Source organism: Leguminivora glycinivorella, chromosome 16 (genome assembly GCF_023078275.1).
Source record: "Leguminivora glycinivorella isolate SPB_JAAS2020 chromosome 16, LegGlyc_1.1, whole genome shotgun sequence".
Lineage (NCBI taxonomy): Eukaryota > Metazoa > Arthropoda > Insecta > Lepidoptera > Tortricidae > Leguminivora > Leguminivora glycinivorella.
In genome coordinates, this window is record NC_062986.1 from 12,133,724 (window position 1) to 12,158,441 (window position 24,718).

General features: G+C 37.8%; 2 protein-coding genes across 3 annotated transcripts in view; one reads left to right on the top strand and one right to left on the bottom strand.

Moving 5' to 3' along the window:
• Nucleotides 1–24,718, bottom strand: part of LOC125234441 (guanine nucleotide-binding protein G(o) subunit alpha) — a 60,250-nt gene that overhangs the window by 18,456 nt on the left and 17,076 nt on the right. For both annotated transcript variants that reach the window (XM_048140684.1, XM_048140683.1), the window contains exons 2-4: nt 23,368–23,410; nt 20,615–20,756; nt 10,031–10,191 (exon numbers count right to left, since the gene is read on the bottom strand). In XM_048140684.1, the coding sequence (XP_047996641.1) occupies nt 10,031–10,191; nt 20,615–20,756; nt 23,368–23,410 (346 nt within the window). The remainder of the gene's footprint in view (nt 1–10,030; nt 10,192–20,614; nt 20,757–23,367; nt 23,411–24,718) is intronic.
• Nucleotides 1,060–8,943, top strand: LOC125234440 (probable cytochrome P450 49a1). Its single transcript, XM_048140682.1, has 6 exons — nt 1,060–1,393; nt 2,311–2,387; nt 2,473–2,947; nt 7,338–7,416; nt 7,695–8,015; nt 8,144–8,943. The coding sequence occupies exons 2-6, from the start codon at nt 2,312–2,314 to the stop codon at nt 8,267–8,269; spliced, it is 1,077 nt and encodes a 358-aa protein (XP_047996639.1). The 5' UTR covers nt 1,060–1,393; nt 2,311; the 3' UTR covers nt 8,270–8,943.

Sequence of the window (24,718 nt, forward strand, 5' to 3'; positions counted from 1 at the left end):
GTGGAAGGTATGCCAGCAGGAATGATGGCAGACCGGACGAATCAATCGGCGCTCCGCTCGCTCCATTAAGGGAGTCCCAGTTGCCGAGCGTCACCTCCCCGCCGCCCCGCTATAGCCGCGGAACGTTTTAGTTTAGCACGCGGTTAACATCCCGTAAAATATGCAACAAAGACCATCAAAACGTTTCATAATGTCCGTGGCTAAGTTAGAGTCCAGAAATTTCAGAAACAAAGTACCATACATTAACCCCCTTGCTGCCTTATTGCATTAACTTAGAAAAGGTTAACATTCGTTTTTTCTATCAAATAAATGTTACAAAGTATGGCTTATTCCCAGGCTTAAAATAGATTTGAGATACCTACCTAATATAAAACAAGCTTTTTTAGAGAGATCAGACTAAAGGTTTCAATTTTTTTTCACGCGACGTCATACATTTTTCACTTAGGTTTGTAAAATGAGTGTGTAATGATACACAGGTACAGTTTCTTGCCCCTGTTGCCGGCACGTATTATATTTAAACAAAAAATATTCTGATGCCTGAAATAATATTAAATTAATATACTACGCATGAACAAACCATGACTTGCAATTTCCTGCAAGTATTCTCTATTATTAACATGAGTACGTTAAAGGATGTCACCACACCACCGCATTGCAGGGGCGTAAATTGTAGGGTCAACGTCAACGCAATCGTGCGGTACGTTTCTCGCCGCGTCAAGCCGCTCGGGTGGCGCGGGTTACGACATTACTGAAAAACGTAACCGCCCCACTCAAGCTGGTACTAGGGTTGGACAGCCTGTTCATTGATAGTCTGGTCGCGATGAACGCCGCGCGGTGCTACACGGCCATGCCGGGGCCCAAGCCCCTCCCGATCTTTGGGAATTCTTGGCGATTCGCTTTAGGGCAAAAACCGTGGCAGACAAAAGCGCTGGACATCACGCTGTGGACTTTGAGATCTTTGGCTGGGGACATAGGAGCCGCTAAAGTGGCCAAGCTGTTTGGTCATCCAGATTTGGTATTCCCGTTTTGTGCCGAGGAAACTGCAAGAGTTTACAGGCGAGAAGATTCGATGCCCTACAGAGCTGTAGCGCCATGTCTTAGACATTACAAGAATGAACTGAGAAAGGACTTTTTCGGTGAAGAGCCCGGGTTGATAGGAGTGTAAGTAACATGAATCTGAATTGGCTACAAGAGACTGTCTGCTACTGATGTTGCCGCGTACATTATAGATAGTGTAGTGCGTTAAAGACAGATAGTAAGTTGGTTATCTCCGCAGGCACGGAGAGCCGTGGTCCCGGTTCCGGTCGAAGGTGGCGAAAGCGCTGGCGGCGCCGGAAGCCGCCCGGGCCGCGGTGCCGGCTCTGGATTACGTAGCCGACGACTTTGTCAAAAGGTATGTATTATTTATTTCAGTTTATTATTATAAAAAATAATCCCATTAGCAGAAGCAATGTGGTGGGACCCTTAGGTCTTGGGTTCTTCTACTTCTTCTTTACTTCATAAGCAGGAACTCGTTTATGCGAAGATCTTACCATCAGGCAACCTGTTTGCTCGTTTGCCTCCTATCGCATAAAATAAGAGATCCAATCGTTTCAGCTAGTTACTGTTGTGTAAAGAACCGCTTATAGAAATAGATTAATTATTATTCATTATTTTGACAGGCATCATAGCTAGTCTCCCTGTAACACTGGATGCTATATCATCAAGTTACGCTACGGCATACTAAATAGACACTTAGTAGCTGAAAAGTGCTACTTAAACAAAAAATATAGACATAATAACCGAGCTCTTAACGGTTGAACTCGTTTAAAATACATCAAAAAATCGACTTACATAACTTAAGTAACGAGTTAATGAAACTTGTTGTACTGTAATGCGTTTAGTCGCCTCATTTATTCAGTAAAACTGTAACTAGTTCAATAGTTTCGCGGTATGCACACTTCTACTCAAAGGAATCTCATGTATATGTTTGTTTAATTATAGCTTTTGAGGCATTCGATATAAGGTATAATATTAGGAGTCGTTAGACGAGTATAGCCTAAGCTGGGCAGTCTATACTGTCAGTAGAATCTCGGTTTAATGACCACATCCCGTTCTTTAGACTGGCGGCGTCTGCACATTTGTTTTGAGCACTTTGTACATGACTCATTGCGGTTAACAACAAATCTCATTCATTGAAAAAGAAACGTTTCGTTTGAGTAACATTTACGTACGATATTTAGTGAGAGATATTGTCTTTGTTTACTTTAGTTTCAATGACATGTTTGTGCTATGCACTGTACTCAATAAATATTAATTATCTTATTTTAGAATGGAATGCCTCGTCGATGAAAACAGAGAGCTACCTACAGACTTCCTTAGCGAATTGTACCAATGGGCGCTTGAATGTAAGTAATCAAAATGGCTCAAATACTGAAGCAAAATCTTCTTATCAGTGTATGAAAGTAATTAAACTAATATCATTTCTTTCAGCGGTCGGAGCCTGGGCTTTAGGCACAAGGCTAGGGTGTCTCAGCGACGATGACAAAGAAGCAAAAGAAATAATAAGATGCATACACGGATTCTTTCACAGCGTTCCTATCTTAGAACTATCCGCCCCAGTATGGCGATTATACTCTACCCCGGCTTATAAAACTTATGTTGAAGCATTGGACGCCTTTCGGTCACTCTGCTTGAAAAGACTGACTGACAAAGGCGTATGTGCTCAAGTAGCGGCGAAATGTGGTGAAAAGGTAGCAACAATTTTAGCATTGGATTTGTTATTGGTTGGCGTAGACACGACGGCGGCAGCGGCTGCCAGTACCATGTATCTTTTGGCGAATAACTCCAGAAGCCAGAAACGACTGCAAGACGAATTGGATACAAATCTACCGACGGACAGAGTTCTAACGAGCAAAGACTTGGACCGACTTCCGTATCTCCGAGCGTGTATTAAGGAAGCTTTGCGGTAAGTTCCTTTTAATCCCAATACCGTTATTATTCTAGGAACCTATTTCCCTACCCTATTATCAAACAAGGAACCGTTCAGCCCTATGTGATTATGGTCGGACACGTATAACTTTTTCCTGGAAAACCCAACGAGGAAACCCCGCCCTAACAAGCCTTATGAATTACCATCAGCATTTAGCCTTCGGCCGCATAAAGGGGTAAGTTTGAGTTAGTCCTGTCATTTCGGAATTCAAGTAGCTCTTTACAGCACCCCTACGAGGTGGGCGATTATCTGAACAGGCATACAGCAGCAGTTTGCATAATATTAACATTAAAGAGCTAACGCAGAGGCGATGTCGCAGGCAAACATGCGATCTACCTTACTAACCGATATTCCCGATCGCCATAATAGACGAAATCATTAATGTTACCATCTTGAATGCCAATTTTGCTATTTAGTCCCCTGCAGAACAATACATTCAATATTCTAGGGCTTGAAACGAATAGGTAGTGAACTACTTGGTATGTAGTTTTCATACGCCTTCATTTGTAAATTGTTACCGGTGTAAACTCTAGTTGGAAGCGATGCATAATTGCATATTTGACATGATAACCGCTTTATGATATGGGGTAGTTTCAATAATATAATAGATACTTGAATGAACAATTGAACATATAGTTACTACCATTTTAAATATTGTAGCTACAATTTACGCACACGGTTGTCAATGCACTTATTTGGTTAAAGCAAACTGCAAAAATACGTATGACTGACACAACATTATGTACAATTTTATTTTTGAAGAGACCAGCATGTACTTTTATAGTGGAAAACATAGTAGAGCAAGCACTGCAGTTATCTATGCTGCTAACCGAAAGTACGTTGTAGTATCTCTACCCAAGTTATCGAATGTGAAAGAACTGAGTAGCCAGAATATGTACCTATGCCAAAATAAAACGTTCCTCAGGGGAGTATCGTGGTAATGCAGTATGGTAAGTAAAACAAACAAGACGCATATCCACGTTTCCGGGCCCGCTGCGGTCTCACCGACCTACATTCGCAACTTGCTAATACTGCCGTTGGATTAATATCTAAACCACATTAGATCATTCCATATCATTAACTTCGCTTGCTCCTTATCAGCCGTTTAACACGAAGGAAGAAAGTAGGCAATTGCTTTTATAAATTATTATAACTTTATTGATGCCATAAAGTTTTTTAGCCGTAAAGGTATAAAACCGTCATAGAAAAAAAATCCTCATACCACATGGCACTATGAGTACAATGTGTAGTAGAGTCCAAGGATGAGGATCACTTGTGCGGACTGGCGAACGAATTTTATTTTTTTAATGTTAGTAATAGCAGTATCTATTATTGATTTGTTACTCGTGATCGTGCCTCTGGTTTTAGTAATGCGAGTAGACTACTGATGGTCGATGTTACTTTACTTAAAAACAAACATGTTTCGCGCACATTGCAACTATTGCAAGCCAAGTAACTCCCAATTCTACGTAAAGTTGTAATCTAAATTAGGTAAAGGAAATTGCCATATGTGATAAAATGTCTTTAATCCGAATCTGGCTACATGAGCCCTTGTTTGTACCGGCCACATCAGACCGTCGCGTGTCTCGGGGCGCGCGCAACGGACACTCAGGTGGCGTGGCGCGGACGTCCGTTGCGCACCCCGAGACACGCGACGCTCTGGTGTGGTCGGTCACTTAGGGACTCGCGGACAACTTGCGACGTTCTCAATCGTATCGCGTAGTATACCTACTAGGTACCACTAACTACGTCCGCATATATGAAAACGGCAAATAAGCAGTCAGGACCTTGTTATCTGAACAAATTACAGCTCCCTTTTAGGAACTATTTTGCAAACAGATTTGCTAATTTAATATACACTTGTGCTTGTAACGGCGAGCATGAGACTTACACAACCATCACATTACGGTACGTACTACCATGGTAAGTAGGTATAGCCTACGTCATAGTTGGTAATGAGATAAATAAATAAACCGGCCAAGAGCGTGTCGGGCCACGCTCAATGTAGGGTTCCGTAGTTTCCGGTTTTTTCTCAAAAACTACTGAACCTATCAAGTTCAAAACAATTTTCCTAAAAAGTCTTTATTTTAGTTCTACTTTTGGGATTTTTTTCATATTTTTTAAACATTTGGTTCAAAAGTTAGAGGGGGGACGCACTTTTTTTCCTTTAGGAGCGATTATTTCCGAAAATAGTAATATTATCAAAAAACGATCTTAGTAAACCCTTATTTATTTTTAAATACTTATCCAACAATATATCACAAGTTGGGGTTGAAATTAAAAAAAATAGCAGCCCCCACTTGACATGTAGGGGGGGGGGGGGTACCCTAATAAATCATTTTTTTCCATTTTTTATTTTTGCACTTTGTTGGCGTGATTGATGTACATATTCGTACCAAATTTCATCTTTCTAGTGCTAACGGTTACTGAGATTATCCGCGGACGGACGGACGGACGGACGGACGGACAGACAGACATGGCGAAACTATAAGTGTTCCTAGTTGACTACGGAACCCTAAAAAAGGACGATACATGCTATCGAGCAATTAACAAATTGTTAAATCATAGCATGTGACAGTTTAGTATGACGTAATAAATAGGATATTTGATTCGGAAATACCCATAACACAATTCAATAATTATACCGTACCGTTTATAAATGTTTGGCGTACCACAGGAAACGAGAGGTAACTTGGGTTTTGGACTATTTCGTAAATATGCCGATCTTTTTACAGAAAACATGTATCGTTAAACTGACTGTATTTATCACTCTTTTTATAATGTAAACAGGTATTCGATATAACTAATATCGGCCGATGTCATGGGTTGTACAATTTTTGAACGTTTCCATTTATTTTGAATATTAAATAAAACAGTTTATGAACGAGAACGACAGAGAATTTTCCTATTGATATTAATTAATATCGTAATATTACGTGCTTATTAACGAACGTTTTATATGACTAATCGCTATACTGTAACAAATATGGTCGCACACCATCTCGGACTAGTGACTCATTTACCTGATTGAAATATTGTGATTCATTGATCATAGTACAGCGCACAGATTCCACTTTAACATAATATTTCTCCTAACAATGTAAAAATCACATAAATCGTTTTCTAAGCTATATAACCTCACTACTAAACCCCTGTTGCATTGCACTGTCAATAAAAAAAAATTAAATTGAAAAAAAAAAAATGCTCACAAACTGACAAGAGAATGAGTCGACAACGCGATATGTAGAAGAGAATATCCGGACAGATAGTCCAACAAACACGAAAGCATTTTTTTGCAATGAAGTTTCGTCTGATCTTGTCAAGGGTGCTTGACAGTCGAAAACTGTGACGTGACTCTGTCTCCCTTATTCATAAATAAATACAGGTCCGAATCAGTTAGGGCCTCTTGCACCACCCGCTTAACTCAAGGTTAGTGGGCTATCAACTGTCAAAATTTAACCTCGGGTTAACCCTCCCTTTTTAACCGACTTCAAAAAAGGAGGAGGTTCTCAATTCGACTGAATGTTTTTTTTTTTTTTTTTTTTTTTTTGTATGTATGTTACTCGATATCTCCGAGAATCGTGGACCGATTTTCAAAATTTTTTTTTTGATCGAACCGGTATAACCCCGAGATGGTCCCATTGGCACCAAGTCAGGGTCTGATGATGGGATCCTGGAGAAATCGAGGGAACTCTTCAAATGTTATAGGCACATGTAATGTTTTTAGTGTATTTTTCAAAGGTACACCAGTATTTACGCCTGACGGTAGTAATTTTATGTGGCTGAGCTGATGATGGAAGGTCAACTCCTCAATGGTTAGGAGTTAAAGGATAATTCTTTCACTACTGTACATATATTCGGACTGATACATATAATATCACTAGGAACCACTAAAAATCAACAAATAAATTAACTTTTTAACAAAAAATAAAACCGCCTTCAAAAATAAGCGCGTTACAAAACACGGAGAAACTAAAAAGCCAAAAATAATAAACCTTTCAATTCAGATTTCTTATCGTATTGCAATAAGCTAAACATCCAAATTATAAACAAATCAATTCTTTTTGGAGTCGGTACCAGCCTGTGTATGGTTGGGTAGGGCAAACAGGCAATAGCAAGGCGACGAACAGGTCTGGTACCGACTCCAAAAATAATTGATTTGTTTATAATTTGGATGTTTAGCTTATTGCAATACGATAAGAAATCTGAATTGAAAGGTTTATTATTTTTGGCTTTTTAGTTTCTCCGTGTTTTGTAACGCGCTTATTTTTGAAGGCGGTTTTATTTTTTGTTAAAAAGTTTATTTATCGGTGGAGCAAGTGACCCTTACTAAGTTACCTTAAAATATTAAATTTTTAAATTACAGAATCAAACCCGTAATATTGGGCAACGGTCGGTGTATACAGTCGGACGCCGTAATCTCTGGATACCAAGTGCCTAAAGGGGTATGTTCCATTTGAGTCTTTGTTTTGCAGAAAAATCCGTTGCTAATTGAAGATGCTTGTATAAAAAATGCCGTAAACATTAATTAATTGAAAAGCCGAAGGCGTACTAAATCCAGGTGGAGAATAACATGATGAAGGTAAACATCTAAAGAAATTGTAATGAAAAACAATACTTGTACAGAATTTTTTTGTAAATCATCATAAACATTGTAGTATACTATTTTCCATCCCATTTAATTGACAATAATCTCTAACATTTACAATTTGTCACTTTTCAGTGTCACGTCGTTTTTCCGCATTATATCATGTCGAACGAAGAGCGGTACTTCCCGTCGCCACAGGAATACGTTCCAGAACGGTGGCTGAGAGATGACGTCACAGACAAAAGCAACGCGAGTATCGACCTACGGTGTCCTGTCACGGGAACTGGCGATGAAAGTGGGAAGCCAGTGTGCGAACACGAAAAGGCTCATAAAGTGTGGAGCAAGCAGAAAGAAGTCGGGATACATCCTTTTGCGTCTCTGCCATTCGGTTTCGGTCGACGGATGTGCATCGGTAAACGATTTGCAGAAGCTGAATTGCAGTTATTATTGGCAAAGGTACTTCAGCGTTCATTTATGTTTAATATACTAAAATAAGTAGTATCTTCTCACAGAAGCATTAGTAGTAAGTAGAAAATGTGAAAATGAAAGTGAGAAAATGTTACAAGCATGTCTTCTCTTTTCAGACTTTTCACCGCTACGAAGTGTCATGGCGCTACGGAGAGCTGACGTACAGCGTGACTCCAACTTATGTGCCTAACGAGCCACTTCAGTTCACTCTTAGTCCCAGAAAAGAGCCGCTTAGAGAGTAGATTATCTTTCTTTTAAGCAGCATATCGCTGAATGTTTCTCCACAAACGTTTCAAGGTTGTACCGTGTCTGTCCCATGTATTACTAATAAGTAAGTACCTAGTTTTAGTGACGTTTTAATGAGGCTATAGCATAAGTAAGTTTATGAAAATAATCCCAATCTTATAATCCTAAGGCACAAATTTATGTTTAAGCCACCTGACTGGATTTCGAATGACCTAAAATGTTGCATTAGTAATAGACACCGATTGAATGGAGGTTTTGTTATAGAAATAGAATCTAGAATGTATCACATTAAATAATAAAATAAATTAGTACCTAACCCTACGAAATGGAGCTGGCATCAAGCTTATAAATAAAATCAATACTACACACGAGTGTGCACGAGTGAATATACTCGGTTATGGATATAGGCAGTATGTAGAAGTACATTAGTCAGTTTATCTAAATCGATGATTCACTGTTTCATTAAAAGCTGATAAGCCGGCCGATACTCTCGTTTATCGATTGCCGGGTAGAATAATAATTGAATAAGCTTACTATGTATATTAAAATATGTGACTGATGTTTTTATTGTACAATAAATGTGTTTTGTCCTAATTGAATTAGGTGTGTTGATATTATATGTATTGTGTACGTCTTTTACAACACACTGCGAAGAGTAACAACTATTATTCTTAGAGATATCCACTCAAAAGTTAATAAACTTTTACATTGTATCTCGTAATTTTATAAACTCATTGAATTTGTTTCAAAGGGAATAAAACCAGCTTTTCTGTTGACAGTCAATTGTGTAGTGCAACATATGTAAGCGCAAATAAAGTTGCAGCGGCAGCGACGATTTTAATATTTAACTAAAAGTTGCCGGAGGCGAGCGGAATTTGGTCGGTCAATAGTGTCAATACGAAGGTTTTAGATAAGTTTTAATATTGTAAAAGTAATAAACTAACACGCCAAGAACAACATCTGAATTGATTATATGACGACCGGTCTGGCCTAGCGCGTAGTGACCCTGCTTGCTAAGCCGCGGTCCCGGGTTCGAATCCCACAAATTCCTGAGTCATGGATATTTTCTATGTATATAAGTATGTATTTATCTATGTAAGTATGTCGTCGCCTAACATCCATAATAGTACAAGCTTTGCTTAGTTTGGGGCTAGGTTGATCTGTGTAAGGTGTCCCCCCATATTTATTTATTTTATGAAGTAGCAGTCATTTTACGAATTGATCAATTGTCCACATCAAAGAAAAATAAACTTAACCATGCCATGTTTCTGCTTGCTTAGTATTGGGCTGAATCTAGTACATACTTGGAGCAGTCAAAAGACTCCTGGACACCAGCGTCCCCCAAGAGCCTCTCCCATTGCGGTGTAGTTTGCCACATAAAACGCCTGACATGCAAATTTCAACTGGTACACAGCCGCGACAAGCCTTCACCACATCCACACACAAACTTTCTTGGGCTTACTAAGTGGCTTAATCAATCTGTGTAAAAAATGCCACTTACTATTAGGCTGAATCGTTGAGCTGGTGAGTACCAGTTTTGCAGCGTCATAGTTGGAGCGGCCCAAGCACTCCTGGACGCAAGCGTCCATCCACCCTAAGCCTCTACCATTACGATGTTGTTTTACTTGAACACAAAACACCAGGCAAAACAAATTTCAACTGGCACAGTGGCACACACACAACAATCCTTCACCGCATACATCCACACACAAGACTTCTTGAGCTTACCGTCAATCGGTATAAAAAATGGCACTTACTATTTGGCTGAATCGTTGAGCTGGTACTCGTTGGAGCGGCCGAAGCACTCCTGGACGCCCGCGTCGGCCCAGAGCCTCTTCATCGCCGCGAGAAGCTCCTCGCTAAACGGCTCCGTGTCCTCCATCCGTTGGATCACGTCGAACACCATCTTGCCGTCGCTCTGTCACAAAATGGACACATTGAGTTTACAAGTATAGGTAAGAAGTGCGAGTCTCTCTAAACCTAAGAAGGACTGTTCAATTTACTAAGCGGACACTTAAAAAAGCATTTTTTTTCTGCATAGTATAACATCTCATTTAGCCGAATGTTGTTAAAACGACAACAAACGTAATAGATAATATTTAATATGAAAAAAGAACTTAATTAAGTACATCGGTAAAAATTTCGGACTTTTATACGGATAAGACGCATGAGTGCCTGCACATCACTTCTTGCTACTTTTCGGCAAGTTGCAGACCACATTCGTTTGAATTCATCAAGAAATATATCTTCTCAGACATTCTTTCGTAAGTATGTCTCAACACTCTCAACAATGGTCCAGTACCGCTCGATAGGTCAGAGATCTGGACAATTTGGTGATAGGCTTCTTTTTGAACAAATTCCATGTTTTTTTGTTTTAGTAGCTCAACTGTCTGACCAGCATAGTGAGCACTTGCTAAATCAGGCCCAAACAAAGGAGAGAGATATAATGTATCGGATAGATGACATGCAACGAGATTTATTCTTTAGCAACATTTTATACAACTTTCCGCACCATTTTTTTGGATCGCAATTTGTTATCTGCACTTCTCTTCTGCATTTTCTGCTTCTTATAAGTCTTTATATTATTTATTTTTTTATATTTTGAACAATACCTACACGAATGCCTACTTTTTTTACAATTTGGTGAACCGATAGATAATTTTAACATTTTAACAACTGTCTAACTTTATCCTCGACTTGAGGATTTGACGGACCGCTTCTACGCCTAGATTTCGGTAAATCCTCAAGCTTATGATGCTCTTCAAATTTTGTAATGATTTGGACCACCGCTGATTTTGAAAAATTGTACATATTTGCGGTTTTTTGCAGAGAACACTTTCCAGTACACCATTTGTGCAAGATTACTTTGCGATCGTTCAAAGTAAGTACGCTGCATCGTAAAATATGATTAACTATGGAAGAATAACTATCTAGCGATCGACGTTGATAGCTTTTCTAATGTCGTCACCGTCAACTGTTTATCAATTGTTTTTAAATTACAAATTTTAAAGATGTTTTAGTGTGTCCGTCCGCTTAGTAAATTAAACAGTCCTTATTGCGAGATTCCCTAAAAATCGCTCGTTAGTATGAACACGCGTATTTGCGTACGCATGCGTTCAGTAACGTGACGACCACGCGTAAGCGTCTTCATACTAACGAACCATTTTTGGTCGGCTGGAGCCGATTCAGCGTCGATAGGTTTGCTGGGGAAAAGTAATACTCTGTACTGTCAACCAATTTGAATCATATGCCATTATATAACTATGAATTATGGACACCGTGCTTTGTTTGACATAGAAGTCACTGTGACGTTTACTGAGAAATGCTCTACAGTGGCCTATGGAAGAAAGTGGTTGACTGTACCTACTAATAAGTACGAGTATGCTTGTTTTGTAAAACGAGGCTGTTCAGAGCAATATTTACCACCAATGACACCTAGCTTCCTTATATTGTAGTTTTAGAGTATGAATGAAACATTTTTGTACTGTTAGGCATTGAAGTTTACGTCCTAAATATAGGTATTTAAACAGGATTCAGGATTATGTTATTATGAATATATATACAAACTATCCTGACGCATAAAACATGTAACAAAGGTTAAGGCCGTTCGGTAAAACTAACAAAGGTTTGTGAAAACTTCCCGAAAAGAATCGACAACTCGAAAAAGTTTCAGAATAACCTCTCATAGACAATACAGCGTCGCCGTCGATGAGACGTCCAATAAAATGTTATGGTAAATCAGAGATACTATCATATCTCATAAAATCTTGTAACGTTAACCTTCATCGAAATCGAATGTATCTTATCTTATACCTTTAAACGAGCAATTCTTGTATATTTATTTATTTATTTATATGTATATACCAACGATCTCGGAAACTGCTCTAAAGATTTCGCTGAAATTCGTTATGTGGGGGTTTTCGGGGGTGAAAAATCGATCTAGCTTAGCCTTAGATCCCGGAATACGCGAATTTTCGAGTTTTCATGCGTTTTTCTTCCGCGTTAGTCAAAATATGGTCGTTAATTTCGCCGACCGCGCATCGCCGGCTGGGCGTAGCTTTTTTTTTATTTATAAGAGTTTTCTTTTTATCTAATAGACGTGACAGTATAAAGAAATAGAACCGCCCAGATATTTTTGTATTTAAACGGCATACATAATGAGAGTAAATTACAGCAGTTTGAAAATCTTTGATGCTATTACAATTTTATTATGCTGATAATGATTCCTTTGTTATCTTAAAAGCATAATTATAGTAACAGACGTAACAGTCTAGTTACTAGTTACGTATAAAGTTATAGGAATTGCGTCTATTCAGAACTAGTCCGCTAATACGATTATTAGCATTTCATTGAACAGGGCAGGCCTGGTCCCGTAGCCGAATGGCATTTCTCCGACGCGAAACGAAAACGAAAGGTAGTCTGGCTCTGTCGCGCCAATCCGCAAGAGCGATAGAGATAGATATCTACTAGCGTTTCGTTTCGTGAGCGATTCATGAGCGTTTGTGCCATTCGGCTACGCACCCTGGGTGGCTAGCCGAATGGCACAATCGCTCACGAAACGCTCACGAAACGAAGCGCTAGTAGATATCTATCTCTATCGCGCTTGCGTATTGGCGCGACAGAGCCAGCGGCGTATCGCTTTCGTTTGGCGTCGGAGAAATGCCATTCGGCTACGGGGCCTGTTATTCCTACTTTGGCTCGCCGATCGCCGACCGCCTTCCCTTCGTTTAGGGCCTGGAAATAAACGGCCCTCTCGTTGCGTAACTCCGCTTCCACTTACTAAAGAAAAGCAGCCAGCTCGGGTGCGAAGGGTTTTATTTTTTGCAATCACGACGCTATCATAACAAATCAAGTTAACACAACGGCAATGCGGCGTAAAATCCTACGCTGAAACAAATACATGTTCGGGCGTGTGTTCCGGGTGCAGAGGGATTTGGTGAGATACGTTTGCAATTATGACGGGTGGCGGAGTGAGAAAGCAAGCCAATTCCTAGCACGTGCAGAGTGACCAGTATACGCTTGGTCCTGGATTCCTTGTGGATGTTATAGATCTCGAGGTCACAGTGACGCTGGGTCGGAACAGGCGAATGTTCTACAATAGTACAGGGCTTGTACGCATGCGTGGCCGGACCGCGGAACCCGGCCTCGTCATTCACAACCCTCCAGTATTGCCATGATAATCACTTATTTTTGCTTTGTGTTTATACAGATCTTAGAATCATTTACCGACTAATGAAAATTTTATCTGTAGAAATTTTCACGTAGTTTGTGATAATTTTGATCATCGTTTAAGATAATCGATCTCTTTAACCTGATTGTTACCCTCTGTTTAAGCGAGGAAGAAAGTGTGTTTGAATTTGAATGTCCCCAGTTGCCTCAGTCATGGCAGTCTAGGTCAGTAAGTTATGTTATCTGTACACGTAGCCATGAGTTCATGACAATCGTATGTGTTCCGTAGAGAACGAAACGCAACATGAAAGAGTGGTAGAGATAGATGGGCAAGTGTTTCGTTGTAGCGATATACAGGGCGTGAAGCTAATACGGGCGAATCTCTTAACGGTGCTGAGTATAGGACATATAAGAAATTCAATTACATATATAACTTTTACTTAAAATTGAATCAACATCTTTATCCATGCAAAATAATTCGGACCGCAATGTAATGCAAAGACACTCGTGCTAAACGCTCGTGGACAGTTGTCATTGATTGTCATCGCAAGCACGTTGCTGCTGGGAGATTTTTCAAAAATTCATTATCGGGTGAAAATTAAGAGTAACTTAAAAACACCTCTCAATTAATTATAACAGTAATGAATTCTATGCCTGGTTTCATTTTATACCTAGCCCCTAGACAACAAGGCCCTGTACCACAAATCGTGCTACAGTATTTTTTTTGCATTAGTTTATGTACTCCTTATTTGCGGATTTTTTAAATCCAACATATGACAATACTGGAACACCCATTCGCACCCGCCACCCTAGCTCGATATATACATGCTGCACTTTTATTTACATTCGCCATTTATTCGTCTCTCTTGTCTTATTTAAATAACGCTTTACGATCAGCTCGCCAATGGTAAATACAGAGAAAAATGGCTGTGGTGTCGGATTAGCGGATCGAGAGCTTTCGTCACAACACACTATTGACCACACCACAGGCAATTGGTTATCTTTTTATTAAGCATAACTTTGGCTGTTTATGTCATAACTCGTCATAAGTTTTTCCGACACCCTAGCCTTCACCATGAACAAAATCTGCATATCACGCTGGATAAGTTCAATATTCCGCTCCTTGAAACATTCTGGTATTAAGTATTAAAAAAAAACAAGCACTTTGAATAATTCTACACAATGGAAATCCCAATGATGACTCAACAGTCAACGGAAGATTCGTAGTGTTTGTTTAAAAATTTCGTCTGTTTTTTTTTATTTATTTTTTTATTACCTTTAACCGAGTTTGATTGATGATTATGTTGATTTTTCTATTTTTCTACAATCGTGGCATCATAATAGTACTGCAATACCATCCAGTTTGCAAAATTTCATCACAATCAGAATTAAAGAAATGGGGCAAATATAACTTCCAATTCCAATGTACACAAAAAAAACAAACAGATATTCTATTAAAAGCTTCTTGTAATTAAATTATTTATCAGATAGTTGCCGGAGCTACTGTTATTACTTAGTGAGTTTAGTGAGTTTTGTACCATTGACACGCCCGGCCGTCACTCAGCGCTATCTCGGCTGATAACGCTTTGAAGGGTTAGATTGACGTTGCCATTCATAAGTAGGAACAAAGGGAGACAGGCTTTTCATACGTGCTGTAAAGGCAAAAACTTAACATTGTTGCTTGGTGAATAATTTGATCCTAAGCAGCTTGAGTGTATGTCGTCTCTAAGCGAAGGGAGCGCGTAACAAAAGAATTTGCGTTTCGTGCGTAAGGGTAAAAAAAACAGTGGATTTTAAAGTTGTGCAAAAGATTGCGAATAATGGAATATGTTACTACGCCTGCAAAAATACATGTAATGCAAGAAGCTTGACAGACAGATGTGCGGCAAGTTGTACTTCTTTCTCCTGTATGTTCGTATTGACAAAAAATAGAATATAAACGAAATAGTATATTTGTATCTAAGAGAAATAAAGAATCAAGATCATTTACGCATATTTTTGCTGTTTCAGAATCTCTACCCTGTTAAAGTCCGTTGTTTTGTACCTGTATTTATATTATTTATGATGTAGGCACAAACTCGCAAAGCGCAAGATATCTTATCAGTGGTCGTTCAGCGATGCGCGTGACGTGCGTTACGCAACTTTTTAGCACAATCAATACAATCCATTTATTTAATGTCTACAACGACAGGTCTAGAGGCTCCAGGTTGATACAGGTTGCTAAAGACACCCTCTTTTTATGTCCTGTCCGATTTAGTAGTCATGACTCATGAAAATGGTAAACGCCAAGGGTAAACGTATACAAGCGAAAAGGTCATTCGCCTTATTTGTCTTGAATCTTTTTTCTAGGATGAAACCGTAAATTATCATACATATTTTAAAGTATAGGTAACACGAGAATATACAATGAAGTAAAGCTACACCGAATATAGACAAGACAACATATATTATTCAGGTGTTATTATGTACATAGTGGAGGGGAAACCGTGTGTTATTGTAACTATTGTAAGTAGTCATTTTGGGAAGAGACTGAAACAAGACAATTTGTATTGTCGACGCTGTTCGAACACTTTGAACAGCTTTAAACATTGCGTTGTATAGAATCTGCCGGAACATCGGAGTATCGGAGATATGGGGAGATATTCTGCATACTTAATTACTTATCTTACTCACAATTTCTATCTCACTCGGGCAACCTAAACTCGATCTTGAGAAAGAAAATCCAAAATTAGATTATCTCTCAGAGCTCTTGGTTTGGTCATTAGTTTTCCTTGTAATTTTCCACGAATGAAATTTCTAATTTAACCATATCAGTACCCAAACGAGGCCTAGCAATGTTTCCGGTTTATGTTTCCTTGATTATATAACATATATGTAAATGGAAACCTATGGTTAGGTACCTATTTTTACCGGTTTGCGTTTAAAGGTCTGTATAGAGTGTGTAGTGTTTTATGCCCCGTACATTTTCAAAAATGTCAAAGACAAGAGATGAAAGTATAAACAAAGTCATATTCTGAATATTCTGTTTATTGTAATCGATTTTCAATATCGATACCCAAAGTTAAAAATCACCCATACCTAAAATAAAAAAATATATATGTAGTTGAATGCGTTTCAAACACGATAAATATTTAGTATGAAACGAAACCACTATTTCATAGACATGTGCTGAGAACTGAGAATTCCGATATGTACTCATAATAAATTCTATTACTATTGGCTGTAATACAGACGGTGTCCGACCAAACAATGCATTAAGCTGCAGCGAACGGATACCCAGTAGCTGGCTCGTGAATAAATACGTACTATTGATCATACATTGGCTGGAATTGGAACCGCAGTTACACGGAACTGAATGTTGCGACCGATGCAAGACGTGAAATATTTAGTTTGTGCCATTTAGGATGACGCGCGGATTTGTCTTAAACTCTAATAATACGACGATAACAGCCGAGGCACACGTCTTTGTGAATGACGTGGTCTGCAGCAGACAACTCTATATGATTTGCCAATTGATACTATGGAAGTAAGAGTCAGCTAATGTTGAAGGAATAATATATTATTTGTATAATGTACCGATAGCTACTTTTATGACTGGGACGAATCTAACGATCACTGTCGATTCACGTCTCGACTGCTACATGGGAGTACACAAGTGATATTTTACAGTACAACATTTTCGTTATGAACTTATGAACCACTCAATTTATAAGTTTTCCCAGATATGATAAGTTTTCCTTATGTTCTTGACCTTACATGTTCAATTTGTTATTTATTCCTTTAGTACGGGGAAATTAGCTAAAATTACGGCATAATTAATGGAAGATTTTTTTAATTGAAATATGTACGTTATAGACCGAAGTTATTTTTCATCAACTCTCCCCACTCCTCCCCCCTCTGCGTCACCCCTCTACCCTCCCTTAAAGTGCCGAAAATGCGGTTTTTCTCGATTTCTGAAAAAAACTGTTGAAGATACAGAAAAAACGCGTAGGAACGAAGTAATCCTTAATAAATTTACTACAAATCATTCATTGACACTTTGGTTCAAGCACTTATAGATTTCGCGTGATCCATCACGAAAGTTGGTCCTTTGCTGCAATTTTCTTTAATGAATGTTATGTTTTCGCCCAAAATACTTACGAAATCGTCGAAGTTTGTTTGATATGACCAAAATATTGTAAACTCATGACTAAAATAAAATTAAGGGGGATAAATCACTACCATGGGTGGAATTTCCAAATTTTCCAATACGTCTTGGAATTCCATTAATTATTTAAGACGTAATATTTTCACGGTAGTAGTCGCTAGGAGTATCATTGATCCATATAGTATATCGATGACTGGGGATGAGCTTTTGGTAGCTGTTGGTAGAGCCCTGGAGTATCAATCCAGAAGCCGTGAGTTCAAGTCCCACCCATGGTAGTGATTTTTCCCCCTGAAATTCATTTTCAGTTTATAATATTTTAGTAATATCAAACAGATTTCGTAAGCAATTTGGGAGAAAAGAAAATTGCAGCAAAGGACCAACTTTCGTGATGGATCACGCGAAAACTATAAGTGCTAGAACCAAAGTGTCAATGAATGATTTGTAGTAAATTTATTAAGGATTACTTTGTTCGTACACGCTTTTTCTGTATCTTTATCGGTTTTGTCAGAAATCGCGAAAAACCGCATTTTCGGCTTTTTTAGGAAGGAAGAGGGGTGACGCAGAGGGGGGAGGGATGGGGAGGGTTGATGAAAAATAACTTCGGCCTATAATGTACATATCCCAATAAAAAAAATCTTCCATTAATTATGCCAACATTTTCATACATAACTTTCCAGGAGCAACGTACTACTTGCCTATAAATGCATGTTATACGTAGGTATGATTTATAAATGACTGTCTGTATCTTGTGATACAATCGATATTTATGTAATCAGGGCTCCACTTAACCTGAATAGAGAAAACTTTAGGAAACCGCTGGGGAATCCTTGGTCTGGCGGCGAAACGGAACGGCGGGGTTGTGATCTGATATAAGTATCGATTTCAAGATGTAGTATAAGCCTTCTTATCTCATTCTGCGCGAATTCGAACGTCCTATCACGTCGTCCAACAATACGTAGGTCTAGCTGTAATATTATTAGTTATCTGTTGTGTTGTATGTAAAGTTCACAATTTTTTTCTGACAATATTCTCAACGCACATTGCGATATTTTCGGTTATTCTAATTGTACTAAAATCAACCCTGAGCTGGTCTAAAAAAACAACCAATCGTAACCAAAGTGTGCATTATCTTGTTTCCGAGCAATGCTTAAAAATGAAACTCACAACTCCGAGTTATAAAAATAATCCGCAGATTTACGCATGGGCCGGTTTATATAATTTTTTTAATACTTTATAATCATATTAATCATACTTTTAGGGCTGATGTAATACTAAACAAACTAGCCGAAATAAGAGTAAATCAATAACTGCGGTTGGCTATAAAAGCTCTCAAATCACTTCGCAATCAACATGTGGCCAGCGGAAACGCGGCGTTATTCTCTAATGTGCATTTGCACCATCAAAATGATATCGAAACTTGCAAGAACTGACTCTCTATACATGTTACAAGTATGTGAGAGTGACGTATGCATTCTTATTGGATTGGTATTATGACAGAATTGGATTTTCTTTTCTGAATATGCCTCAAGGCGCACTCTGAGTAAGTACCTACTTAGATCGAGTCGTTCGATCGAGATTACTTTTTACTGTCGACCGATATTTATAGAACACCACCTAGTAATACATGTATTACGTGCACGTAATATGTGTAGGCATAAGCAATGCTAGAGGTTTATTTTAGGATCGTCATACTGATATCCGATTCAGTCAATTTGGGGCTTAATTTCGTGTATTATGTTTATTTTTAACACCTTGAATTTAATATAAAGTTTTGAACTTTTGCTTTTAGTGGAGTCAAACAAAGTTCAGTTCACCTAATATTAACTACACCGAGCAAAATCAATAATTCATTCATTCAAAAAAGAAGTTTTCACGAAATGTATAAACTAAGTGACGCACCCACATAAAAAGTATGTATGACCATACCTTACACATCACATGCACTATAAATGTATCCATGAAATACATAACTATAATCTTCAAATATTTCTACACTTAAGTATGCGATAATTTGTGAAATTTGAAAGACAATTTCATCTGATACGTGTTACTTTAAGCAAGACTATAAATTGCAATAAATATATTTACATCGCATACTACGTCATAATAGTGTTAATGAATTAACGCCTTGTTTTGACGCATCAGAGAAAGTGTCTGTCCACATTTTTGTAGACAGGAAGTACTGTAGCGGCCGATGGACCGTGAACGGAAACGAATGTGATTTTAATTAGCGATCGATTTGAATTACCATTATACAAATTTAAGTCGTTGCAGTGTTGTGAAACAAGCGATCAGTGTAATGGGTCTTAATTTGAGAGGCAGTTAACGTAGTTTGATTTAAAATTTGTTAATTAACCGTATTTTTTTGCTTTTCGTGAGGTTAATGATCGAAGATAACTGATGAATGCGTGGATTAGATTTCTTTCGGATTAACGAGAAAGTGCCACGAATCTCAATCCAACTACTGCACGTTTAGAAAACATTTAGGTCACGATTTTGAGATATAAATTTTAGAAAATCAGCTTATATTGAATCTGGATTAGGATTATCTATCAGAAGTCTTTATGTGCGAAATTTGATTCCACTAGCATGCAGGCTGATAAAAACATATCACTCAGGAATAAAGAGCGGAACTTTCCATACACTATACTATACAATAATTCAGCAAACGCTTACGGTACGGTAACAAACGCTCGGTGCAACCGACTCTAAGGGCCGGTTGCATCAAACCGACTGTCACCGTTAAAGCGTTCGTTAAATGTTTACTGTATGGGAAGTTCCATATAGACGTCTGCAGCGTGACGATGATGTGTCTGTCAAATGTGGTTGATGCAACTGGCCCTAAATAAGCTACTCTACATTAATCTAATAGGTGGGTGTAACAACCAAAACTAATCCAGAACAGCATTTCCCAAACTATCAATGTCTTGAATCTGTTAAATCAGAGCACTACCAATAATATTTCAGGAAGTTTTTGTTAGGTGGGGGACCACTCTTCTAGAACATGTTTTGATATGGAACTTACCTCCCGGTCCTTATTGCCATAGGTGATGCCCAGGTTGGGCATGGCACGCAAGATGGCGACAAGCGACTGAATTGTGTTGCTGTACACCACCGGCCGGTACTGTTTGAAGTCTTCATTCGTAAAGCCACTTTCGTGGATAATTCTGGGGACAAACAAGGTGATTGTAGATTTGTTTATAAGTATTAATAGAGCAAAATGTAAACTCACTTCCTACATTAAATTTAATTAAGACTTTTCGCTTGTCGTATTTTGACCACCACTCACTGCGTATCAGTACCTATAGACTGCAGTGCAAATCTATCCATGCAGAATAGGTTAGTTTCCTATAGTTAAAATAAAATATTTGATGCAGTGCAGGAAATAAAGCACCACATATTTAGAAGAAAAACATGGACAGGTAGTTATGTTTAAACATAATTTCTATTCAATAAGTCAAAGAGAAAGATATAAAGTAAATGAATTGACCGTGTCGTCACTCCACTGTCGTCACTCGTCAGGTAGTTATGTTTAAACATAATTTCTATTCAATAAGTCAAAGAGAAAGATATAAAGTAAATGAATTGACCGTGTCGTCACTCCTCAGTATTTCATAATAATTCCATATTAGCAAATCGTTTTGACAGTTCTCAAAAAGAAGCTGATTGGACTAGGAGGAAACTAGCCTATTGCAGACTTGTGTTAAAATTAACTTGTAAAGAAAATAATCTCCTGAGAGTTCTTCAATCTTTTGAATGGCATAACTAAGACACAGCCTAAAAACGACTGAAATATTTTTGAAAGGAGAATATCGGGCATGATTTTTCAGGTCGGTTGCCATTTAATCGATATTTTTTAAAACGAATATCAACTGTTTCTTCCTATAAAGATTTTGGAAAAAATAGTAAGTTGAAGTAATATTCTGCTGCAGGCCGATGTTATGAAGAGTTTACTAGGTACTAGATAACAATGAATGCAATAAATTATGATGAATGGGCATGTTTTAAATTGGTCACATAATCCCAAACGATCAATCTAACTAAAGTAAAAACACGAGTACTATCAGTCGCGATAAAGGTTACAATATGTGCATATTGTACAATATCGTCGATAAGTCGGCGAAATGACAAGAGCTTGTTGACAAGTTGTACTAAGATAGTGAGAGATAGTGGACAATCGTAGATGTGTAGATCAATTCGGTAGACTGAAGGCGGTAATGATAAAAAAATATGTTCGTTATGTCATCGTTTGGTAATTACCCGTATCGCCGTGATTTAACAAGGACAATATATCATTGTACCAATTTATTAGAACTTTCGATTGTATGATAAGTTAATTGATAAGATCAATTGGGTATTAGAAAAAAACCGCTGAAGAATGCCATCGTCTAACATTAAACGGATCGTGACTATTTGCTGATTATATATTTCATAGTTATATAATCAATAGTTTCAATAAGGACGAGGAGATATATTACTAGTCAGTTACACTATTAAGAGGTATTTACCTATTGTTCTATACAACTATTGAGACGAAAGCTGTAAAGACGAATTGTTTTTCGATTTTTTCGAATATGGCTTTCGTTCAAAATGAAAGAATATTCTTTAGCGTTAGGGTTATTACATCGACAACATTTTAAGCAATTGAAGAACCCAAACCATGTGCTTTAATTGGTCGTAGAAGCATTGAAACAGAGGACACTGAACGTGACTGAGTGAAAATACTGCACAGATTAGGGCATGATGTGATAATACTGATACGCTTGTCACTTACATATAAGATAAGACGGACTACCTTAAATATTCAGCTAAAATGTGTAATTAGATTAAGTAGATATACATTTTATTTTTAGTTGTGACATTTAGAGTCATTTGCACCTCTAAAGTAATTTTAGACTTTTTTTTTTTGTATTTGTACTTTTTATATTAAATTTAGTGTAGTTCTTGGTTGTAATTCGACATTTAGAGACCTTCTACATCTCTAATTAATTGTATAGAGTTAACTTTAGTTAGAACTTAGAATTAGTATATAATAGTATCAATTGTAATTTCAACTCAATTTTAAATATTTTTTTAAATACCTATGTACATGTGACGTGTAAAAGTGCCCCTGTGGCCTATTTGCTGAATAAATTATTTTGATTTTTTGATTTTGATTTTGATTACAAAGCCATGTACATATTATACTTTGTGGTAAAATAACAATGTAACTGTGTGCTTAATAATGTATTGATTTATTTAGTTCTAGGAAAACATAAAATAAATTAATATAGATTATTTATTTAATGTATAGATAAGATAGCCATATTATCCATCCCCTGACATATCACATCAGACCAAATTGAAACAAGTGACTCAGATACTATTATAAAAATAACAGCTTCATGTCTAGTTAGTACTGTTAGTAGAAGGGCCAATGAGAATAGTACGTTTCAATTTCATTATATATGTATAGCATAAATTATTTAGCCTATATTCGAATACCGAACACAGATCCCACTGCTGGACACAGCTCCTCTCGACGTGAGAGGGCTTACAATACATAGCTACATTCGCTAACCTAATGCGGATAAGAACTTCACAAGTTCGCATACATACACCCTTGAATTTATTAGCGGATGCATTCGGGTTTCCTCGCGTTGTTTTCCTTCACCTAAATTCACTAAAACCTTTCATAAAGTGCATTTCTTTCACCATTTCAAACGCCCGAAATAATTCAATTTATAAATAGAATTTAGGCCATACGAAGTAAAAGTTGCCGTATGCAAATGTACTTACTTCATTTGTTTGACTATAGTACTCTTGCCGGACTCTCCAGCACCTGAAACAAGAACACCTGTTAATAACAATTCGCATACAAACAGACACATATCAGCTGATTCATTATAATAATATAGTTCGTTTCATTCATTAAGACGCGTCATCTGGCTCGTAATGTCATACTATTAAAGGTTACATTTGTCAAATCTACGCGTCATTGTGGCACAATCTCTATCGTTATCTATTCCAACGCCCACTTGTGCATTAGCCGACGCTGATCAATCTTATACTTTTAAACGAGCAATTCTTGTATATTTATTTATTTATTTATTTATATATATATTTATTTACACTGACGATCTCGGAAACCGCTCTAACGATTTCGCAGAAATTTGTTATGTGGGGGTTTTTGGGGGTGAAAAATCGGTCTAACTTATCCTTAGGTCCCGGAAAACGCGAATTTTCGAGTTTTCATGCGTTTTTCTTCGCGCGCCATCTCGTGTGCAGTAGTTGTACTGTTAAGACAGAATTCTTTCGGTCGATGTAAGTACTATTTATTGCAAACACTAGATGGCGACACAGGTCAAGGCTAAAACGAATAGAAAAATACACTATTTGAGTTTTTGTGGCGAAATGCGCGCCATCTCGTGTGGAGTAGTTGTGTTGTTAAGGCTGAGAATTCTTTCGCTCGATGTAGGTACTATTCATTTTTGAACTAGATGGCGACACATGTCAAGGATACGAAACAGAACCGAGCGAAGCTCGGTTGCCCAGATATTTAGTAGTTATACCAGAAATGGGCAAAGGATTTACATATTTGGTAAGCAGTTTTTTGTGTATCGATGCTAAATACAACAACATTATGATTCACATTATAAAATTTTTGCTGTCTGTCTGTCTGAGGAGATGGCATGGATGGCTGCATTGCATACTGAAAATGACTCGATACCTATCTATACCAATTTGAGTGAGGTCCTAGCTGAGAGTGTGTGTAATTTGCTGAAACACACAAGCTCAGAAAAACAAAATTTGTCTCTCCATTTCACAATGTACAGCAGCAAGAACGTTTTTTGGGTACAAAAATTACATATGAGATCCGAATTCCGACTTCTCCGAATCTGTCGAGTCGAGATGATCGACCGCCCGCTGCAATAAAACACGCAATGATATAAACGCAGTTAATTACCGTACAAATGTAAACTGTTACAGTTCACAATATGCATGTCGGTTAAAAATAGCGGCAGAATAAATAAATAACGCGCAAGATCTGAGATCCGCGACCCGAGGCCGGGGATTGAGAACACGATAAATTTTCAAATAACAGATATAAGTAGCCATTTAAAGATGGACATGTAAACAATTTTAAAGA

Excerpts from the sequence above, each read along its gene's own strand:
- LOC125234440 (XM_048140682.1), top strand. The coding sequence starts at position 2,312 with ATGGAATGCCTCGTCGATGAAAACAGAGAGCTACCTACAGACTTCCTT. Across the intron at positions 7,417-7,694 it reads GATACCAAGTGCCTAAAGGG|TGTCACGTCGTTTTTCCGCA; the intron begins GTATGTTCCATT and ends GTCACTTTTCAG. Across the intron at positions 8,016-8,143 it reads TGCAGTTATTATTGGCAAAG|ACTTTTCACCGCTACGAAGT; the intron begins GTACTTCAGCGT and ends TTCTCTTTTCAG.